General features: G+C 39.9%; 1 protein-coding gene across 1 annotated transcript in view; it reads right to left on the bottom strand.

Moving 5' to 3' along the window:
• Positions 1 to 6,161: 6,161 nt before the first annotated feature.
• Positions 6,162 to 9,067, bottom strand: part of LOC107494037 (uncharacterized) — a 49,739-nt gene continuing 46,833 nt past the window's right edge. Inside the window, exon 2 of the mRNA XM_016115070.1 lies at positions 6,162 to 6,841. Within this exon, the coding sequence (XP_015970556.1) occupies positions 6,162 to 6,841 (680 nt within the window). The remainder of the gene's footprint in view (positions 6,842 to 9,067) is intronic.

The raw sequence follows: 9,067 nt of genomic DNA, 5'->3' as shown, positions 1-9,067 counted from the left end.
CAAAGAAAAAAGACTAGTGAAACTAGGCTAAGATGACTTGTCATCACAACACCAAACTTAAAACTTACTTGTCCCCAAGCAAGCATCAAACACAAGAGAAGATAGAATGAAATAGATAAGTATATATGTTCTTATTAAGCAGATAGTTGAATTTGGTCTATGGGATTTTATGTAGATCAAAAGTAGCACATTTATTACTTGCTGTCAACACAAACAATGTTTCCTTAAGGGTCCACTAAGGTTGCTGCTACAATGTCTTACTTTTTGATCATTTCCCTTGTTAGCTTTTCTTATTTCTTTTGCATGAAGAGCTTATTACTTATTAAAGACTTGGTGGCAAATGTTGCAGTGGCCTTTGGCTTAATTTCACTCAACATTTCTTCACCATAGACACATAGCTCACTCTTTCTTCCTAGTATCATTGATGCCCAGCATCTCTTTGGATAACTAAATGTTTTGTAGCTAGGTTGCTCTTTATTGTGGACTTTCTGTTGGCAATCCCAAATCAGTTGATCTAAGTTGCCAAGTTTTAAAATACTCCTTAGAACTTACTTGTCCAAGCATATCCTAGTACATAAACACCACAGGCATGTGTCCTAGGGTCCAAGCTATTGGTGTCTAGCCTTATTGTTTGTTTCTTTGCCAACTTTTGGCTTTTTTTTTCTTTTTCTTTTTGTTTTGGTTTATTTTCAAGGGACTTTCAATAATTGAGAAATAATAGCAACAAACTAGCTTAGGCTTCAAGTAACAAGTCATTTTTCAGCATTTATTCTATGAGCTAACAATTTAATCAAACACATACCACCACTAACTCCCATTCTAACTTTTGCAACATTAAACAATTACTTTTCTAAATCAAATATCTCTCTTTTATTCAAACAGCAAGGGAAAACAAAACAAAGTATTCAAGCTAATGAGTGATGACACTTATTATGCATATTGCTTATGCAGAAATTATGCAGATAGATTTCTCTAGTATGTACTTCCATTTGCAACTAAGTAATCATTTCAGCTAGACATAAAGGACTCTCTAAATTGAGTCATTACACAACAACAAAGATCAAGTGTAGATACAACCTGTTGGGTTGCAGCTTTTCATTCTTCCTCCTGTTTGCTCTTTGTTAGTGATCATGCAAATGTTCCCTAATTTGTTGGCTATTTTCCTGCATACTCCTTAAATGTTGCTGCTTTTCAACCCCTTTTGGTATCCAGTTAATCTGCAAAGCTTATGTGTGGGCTCTTGAACTTACTTTGGTATGTGAATACCAAACTTAGTTCCTTGCTAATGTTCCTCATGCAACAAATTCTATGTGAAATCTTTTTTTTTCTTTTCCAAAAGCAATAAAGCTAATTACTATAAAACATCAGAATAGTTAACCAGTTTATCTAATTGCGTGAGGCTAGCATTATGCAGGAGGTGAGAATATGTTCTATGATGAGATATTGGTGGAACACCAAACTTAAAATCCTTCATTCTCCCCTATTTTGTTTTGGTGTGCAACACCAAACTTAGCTTCTTGCAATACAGACAAAGCTAATTAACCTTTTTATTAAAATAGCTATGAAAAGAAAACTACCTCCGGTTGGGTTGCCTCCCAACAAGCGCTCTTTTATTGTCACTAGGTTGATGATGAGCGGATAATTTGTACGCTTTTTGGCATTGTTTTTAGTATGATCTAGTTAGTTTTTAGTATATTTTTATTAGTTTTTAGTTAAAATTCACTTTTCTGGACTTTACTATGAGTTTGTGTGTTTTTCTGTGATTTCAGGTATTTTCTGGCTGAAATTGAGGGACTTGAGCAAAAATCTGATTCAGAGACTAAAAAGGACTGCAGATGCTGTTGGATTCTGACCACCCTGCACTCGAAGTGGATTTTCTGGAGCTACAGAAGCCCAATTGGCGCGCTCTCAACGGCGTTGGAAATTAGACATCATGGGCTTTCCAGCAATATATGATAGTCCATACTTTGCCCAAGATTTGATGGCCCAAACCGGCGTTCAAAGTCACCTTCAGAATTCCCAGCGTTAAACGCCGGAACTGGCACAAGGATGGGAGTTAAACGCCCAAACTGGCACCAAAGCTGGCGTTTAACTCCAAGAAGAGTCTCTACACGAAAATGCTTCAATGCTCACCCCAAGCACACACCAAGTGGGCCCGGAAGTGGATTTTTATGTCATTTACTCATCTCTGTAAACCCTAGGCTACTAGTTCTCTATATATAGGACCTTTTACTATTGTATTTTCATCTTCTGATCTTTGGAGTCTTTTGATCTTTAGATCTTTTGATCACTTTGGGAGGCTGGCCATTCGGCCATGCCTAGACCTTGTTCTTATGTATTTTCAACGGTGGAGTTTCTACACACCATAAGCTAGAACTGATGGCGGCATTCAAGAGAATCCGGAAGGTCTAAACCTTGTCTGTGGTATTCTGAGTAGGATTCAATGATTGAATGACTGTGACGAGCTTCAAACTCCTGAGGGCTTGGCGTTAGTGACAGACGCAAAAGAATCGCTGGATTCTATTCCGGCCTGACCGAGAACCGACAGATGATTAGCCATGCTGTGACAGAGCATAGGAACATTTTCACTGAGAGGATGGGTGGTAGCCACTGACAACGGTGAAACCCTTGCATAAGCTTGCCATGGAAAGGAGTAAGAAGGATTGGATGAAGACAGTAGGAAAGCAGAGAGACGGAAGGGACAAGCATGTTCATACGCTTATCTGAAATTCCCACCAATGAATTACATAAGTATCTCTATCTTTATCTTTAAGTTTTATTCGTATATCACCCATACCCATTTGAGTTTGCCTGACTAAGATTTACAAGGTGACCATAGCTTGCTTCATACCAACAATCTCTGTGGGATCGACCCTTACTCGCGTAAGGTTTATTACTTGGACGACCCAGTACACTTGCTGGTTAGTTGTGCGAAGTTGTAGTGATCACAATTTCGTCCACCACTTGACATCCTCTGTGCTTGTGTTTGTTCAGTTCAGATTCTGAACTTCTTTTTCCTTGTCCCATTGTCCTTCTAAATACGGCTTTGCTCTATGCCCATTTGTTGTGAAGTGGTTCTGTGTAGCTTCATCTAACAGCTCAAGACTTCCATAAGGAAAAACTTTTGTTACTAGATATGGACCTATCCATTTGGACTTGAGCTTGCCAGGAAAGATCTTGAGCCTTGAGTTATACAGGAGCACTTGCTGTCCTGGCTTGAACTCTTTCTTTGAGATCTTCTTGTCATGCCACCTCTTAGCTCTTTCTTTGTATATCTTAGCACTCTCATAAGCTTCTAGTCTAAACTCATCCAACTCATTTAGTTGTAGCAGCCTCTTTTCTTCTGCTGCTTGAGCATCAAGATTGAGGAGTTTAGTGGCCCGAAAAGCTTTATGTTCAAGCTCTACCGGGAGGTGACAAGATTTTCCATATAATAGTTGAAATGGGGACTTTCCAATGGGGGTTTTGAAAGCTGTCCTGTATGCCCAGAGTGCATCTTCTAACTTCCTGGCCCAATCTTTCCTTGTGCTTCCCACTGTTTTTTCTAAAATTCTCTTCAACTCTCTATTTGCTAGTTTAGCCTGGCCATTAGTCTGAGGATGGTATGGTGTGGCTACTTTATGGATTACTCCATATTTGTGGAGAAACTTCTCCATTTGTTTGTTGCAGAAGTGGCCACCACCATTGCTAACAAGACCCTTGGGCACTCCATATCTGGTGAAAATATACTTTTTAAGGAATTGAAGGACAATCTGTGCATCACAAGTGGTTGTGGCTATGGCTTCCACCCACTTTGAGACATACTCCACTGCCACCAAGATGTATCTGAAAGAGTAAGAAGGGGAAAAAGGTCCCATGAAGTCAATACCCCATAGGTCAAATAGCTCTACTTCCAAGATGAAATTTTGAGGCATCTCATTCCTTTTTGTCAATCCTCCAGTTCTTTGGCATTCATTGCATTGGTGAACAAACTCTCTGGCATCCTTGAAGATAGTTGGCCAATAGAAACCACTTTGTAGTACCTTTACAGCTATTTTCTCTGGTCCAAAGTGTCCACCATATGCTGAACCATGATAATGCCACAATATGTCCTTCATTTCATTTTCATGGACACACCTCCTAATCATTCCATCAGAGCACCTCTTGAATAAGAAGGGTTCATCCCACAAGAACTTCCTTGCTTCATTGAGTAACTTTTTCACTTGTTGCTTAGAGAATTCTTGAGGTATCTTCCTTCCTACTTTGTAATTTGCTATGTCAGCAAACCAAGGTGCTTGTTGAATTTGGAACAGGTGCTCATCAGGGAAATTCTCGTTTACTTGTTATGGTCTATCTTGATAGGCTTCTTGTGGTACTCTTGATAAATGATCTGCCACTTGATTTTCACTTCCCTTTCTATCTCTTACTTCAATATCAAACTCTTGTAGCAGCAGCACCCACCTAATAAGCCTTGGCTTTGAATCCTGTTTAGACATTAAATACTTGAGAGCAGCATGGTCAGTGTACACTATAACTTTTGAGCCAATCAAGTATTGCCTAAACTTATCAAATGCATAAACAATTGCCAAAAGTTCTTTCTCAGTGGTGGTATAATTTTTCTGTGCTTCATTTAACACTTTGCTGGCATAATATATGACATGGTGCAACTTATCTTTCTTTTGTCCCAGCACAGCACTAATAGCAAGGTCACTTGTATCACACATAAGTTCAAAAGGTAAGTTCCAATCAGGGGGTGTGATGATTGGTACTGTGATGAGTTTTCTCTTTAAGGTTTCAAAGGCATGCTTATAGTTGCCATCAAAGATGAAAGGGTTGTCAATCACTAGCAAATTGCTCAATGGCTTTGCTATTTTTGAGAAATCTTTGATAAACCTTCTGTAGAAACCAGCATGCCCAAGAAAACTCCTTACTGCTTTCACATTAACGGGTATAGGAAGTTTTTCAATAATTTCTATTTTTGCTTTATCAACTTCTATACCTTTGCATGACACTTTATGCCCAAGAACTATCCCTTTAGGAACTATGAAATGGCATTTTTCCCAGTTCAAGACCAAGTTAGTTTCTTGGCATCTTTTCAAAACAAGAGTTAAATGATGCAAACAAGTATTAAATGAATTGCCAAAGACAGAAAAATCATCCATGAAGACTTCTAAAAATTTTTCAACCATATCAGAGAAAATGGAAAGCATACACCTCTGAAACGTGGCTGGGGCGTTGCATAGCCCAAAAGGCATCCTCCTGTATGCAAAAACTCCAAATGGACATGTGAAGGCAGTCTTCTCTTTATCCTTGGGGTCCACCATGATTTGGTTGTACCCGGAATACCCATCCAAGAAGCAATAATAGGCATGGCCGGCCAATCTTTCCAGCATCTGATCAATGAATGGGAGAGGAAAATGATCTTTCCTTGTGGCATCATTCAATCTTCTATAGTCTATGCACATCCTCCACCCAGTCACTGTTCTAGTAGGGATCAACTCATTCTTCTCATTGGTGATGACCGTCATCCCTCTTTTTTTTAGTACAACTTGAACCGGGCTCACCCATGAGCTGTCAGAGATTGGAAAAATTATTCCAGCATTCCATAACTTTATGACTTCTTTTTGAACCACCTCTTTCATGGCTGGGTTGAGTCTTCTTTGGGGTTGAACCACAGGCTTTGATTCTTCTTCCAGCAAAATTTTATGCATACAAATGGCTGGGCTAATGCCTTTGATATCCTCAATTGTCCAACCCAAGGCTATTTTGTGGGCTTTCAACACTTCAATCAGCCTAGTTTCTTCTTCCATATTTAAGGAGGAGTTAATGATCACTGGTAGGGTCTCTTCTTCTCCCAAGAACACATATTTGAGGTGAGGGGGAAGAGGCTTCAACTCCTGTTTTGGCTTCTTTTTCTCCTTGTCTTCACTGGAAATTTCTACCACTTCTTCTTCTTGTTGCTCATGACAAGTGACTTCTAACATTTCCTCCACCAGACTTTCTATCATATCCACCTTCATGTAGTTTCCTTGTTCAGGGGGGTGTTGCATTGATTTGAAGACATTGATGACCATTTGTTCATTATGCACCCTGAAAATCATCTCTCCCTTCTCTACATCAATAATGGCCCTGGCCGTGGCTAAGAATGGTCTTCCCAAGATGATTGAATTATTTCCTTCTTCCTATGTATCTAAAATTACAAAGTCTGCAGGGAAAATAAACTCCCCAACCTTTACTAACAAATTTTCCACAATGCCATTGGGTGTATTGATTGCAATGCCATTAGGTTTGAGTTCTTCTATGGTAAGCTTTCTTATCATTGATAACGGCATCAGATTAATGCTAGCACCAAGGTCACAGAGAGCTTTATCTAAGGTCATTTTGCCTATGGTGCATGAAACTACAAAGCTCCCTGGATCTGTGAGCTTTGGTGGAATACATCCTTGAATCACAGCACTACATTCTTCAGTGAGAAGTATAGTCTCCTTTTCTTGCCAACTCCTCTTCTTGTTGATAAGCTCTTTCAAGAATTTTGCATACAGGGGCATCTGTTCTAATGCTTCAGTCAGTGGAATGTTTATCTCCAATTTCTTGAAGACTTCAAGAAATTTTGGAAAGTGTTGGTCCTTAGTCTCTTTGCTGAACCTTTGAGGATAGGGCAATGGAGGTGTGAAGTTCACTTCCTGCCTTTGTTCCTTCGTTGACTCTCCCATTGCTTCCTTCTCTTTTCTTGATTTTGGTGCCTGGTCTTCCTTTTCTTGAGGCTGATTTTGAGGCTGCTTGCTTGCTGTTACATCTTCCTCATTGGCTGCCTCTTCTTCAGCTTGTTTCTCGTCACTTTCCTTTGGCTTCTTGGTAGCTTCTTCATTTTTCACCAGGATTTTTCCGCTCCTTAACTATATTGCCTTGCACTCCTCTTTTGGATTAGGAATGGTGTCACTTGGTAGTGAGCTTGATGGTCTCTCAACAGAAATCTGCTTGGAGATTTGCCCAATCTGCCTCTCTAGGTTCTTCATGGAGGCTTCTTGGTTCTTTGTGGTCAATTCTTGGTTCTTCATCATCTTCTCCATGAGCATCTCCAGATTAGTGATTCTCTGAGAGTCTTGTAAGATTGGTTGGTTGTGGGGTGTTGATGATTAATGGTAAGTATTTTGGTTAGTGAGTTGGTTATTGGATGGATGATGGTTAGAGTTGGGGTAAGTGTTTTGTGGTTTTCTGTATGTGTTTTGGTTAGTATTTGACTGGTTGTTGTGGTTTGTGTTTTTCCAATTGTTTTGAGTTGAGTTCTGATGACAAGTCATCATATACCCATTTTTCTAGCTAATTTCACTTGTTTTATTAGTCTTTATGCACTTTCTTGCATCCTAAGTAAGTGATTTGGAATGAAAATGCATAACTTCTTTAAATCAAACAACCACCATAAAATTAATGTTAATTCATAAGGATTAAGCTGAATTTAATTGATTTATAAGCCTTGTGAATTTAGTGATACTTTGAGTGGTTGTTTTGGTTGATTGTAGGTGAAGAAAAAAAGAAAAGAGAAAGCGTGGCTTAAGGAAGCATGGCCCAAGGAGAAGAAAACGTGGTCAAAGGAAGGAGAAGTGTGCCGCATGTAAAGAAGGGAGCAAGCATTGCCCTTCACAAGGGCACACTGCCCTCTAGGAGGGCAACATAAGGGAACAAAGCTTGAAAGGCAACTCTGCCCTGCCCACGACAAGGGCAGAGCACAAATCTGTGCCTTGGAATCAAGAGGATCAAATCATTGCCCTACCCTCCTCAAGGGCAGTATCAGGCTCACCAAGGGAAGAAATTCAAAAAAAAAGTTCACCTATGCTTACTACAAGTCTCGAACACGGCACAATGAGGAAGCAAGGAACTAGGCTTCATTATGGTGCCAAGAAAGCCAAGAAAAATGAGTAGCGTGTGTTCCTGCCATGTCTCGAACGCGGGACTTCAGTTTGGAAACACTGCCCTGCCCTCCGCGAGGGCAGGGCAGCATTTTGCTGTGGCACGGCCAGCACACCAACCTGGCGCACCAAAGCATCATCCGGCAGCACCAGCAGCGCACCAAGGCACCAATCTGGCGCACCAGAATTTTCTGCCCTGCCCTCCGCGAGGGCAGGGCAACATCCTGCACACCAAGACCGCACCACGCCCGCACCACGCACGCACCACGCATCAACTTTCTGCCCTGCCCTCCACAAGGGCAGGGCAGCCTCCTGGAAGCTATTGTTTTTGGGCCAAAAATTGAATTAAAAATCCAATTTAATTAATTTCTTCACCAAATCAAAAGCCCATCCAAATCCCAAGATCCAAGAATAGAAAGTGTATAAATAGGAGCTAGTTTGATGTAATTAGGACCTTTGGCTTGACTTTTAAATTTTGCACTTTCTTTGAGCTTTGAATTTTTGCAACTTTTCTTGAGAGACTGAACCGAGATTTCAGAGAATTGGGAAGGAGAATTGATCTCTCTTCTTCCTCGTTCTTGCTTGGGCATTTTTCATTTCCTTGTTTTGAGTTTTGGGTGTGAAGAATTGAGAAAATTCTGTCTCAATCTCCATCCAAAATCTCTTTAAACATTTTTCTGCATAATCGAGTTCAATTTACATTCCCTTTACTGCTTCTTCTTCAATTTCTTGTCAATTGCTTTGAGAACTTGGATCTAGGAAGGCAATTGAGATCTAGGCTCTGCTACCTAGTCTCTGGAGTCCTGAAATCCCAATTTCCTTTTGGTTCTTCTGTGAACCCTGCTGCACTTTAATTTCATTTTCTGTTTGAATTGTAGTTGCTTCTAATTCATCTTCTACTTTATTAATTGTTGCAATCTACTTTCTCTTGCTGGAATTCTGAATTCCCAATCCTTAATTCCCCTTTTATATTCAAGCAATTCACATTTCTTGCACTTTAAGTTTCAGTCATTTAATTTCTTGTTCTTTAAGATTCAGCACCTTTACTTTCAGTTCTCTTTAATTTATGCAATTCATCCTTCTCCCTTTACATTTCCTGCTATTTACTTACTGTTGGATACAAAATCACTCAACCAATACTTGATTCGCTTGACTAAATCAACCACTAAACTAAAATTGCT

This window comes from Arachis duranensis, chromosome 6 (assembly GCF_000817695.3).
Source record: "Arachis duranensis cultivar V14167 chromosome 6, aradu.V14167.gnm2.J7QH, whole genome shotgun sequence".
Taxonomy (NCBI): Eukaryota; Viridiplantae; Streptophyta; class Magnoliopsida; order Fabales; family Fabaceae; genus Arachis; species Arachis duranensis.
The sequence above is the reverse complement of the archived record's forward strand: the minus strand, read 5'-3'. Positions and strand labels throughout refer to the sequence as shown.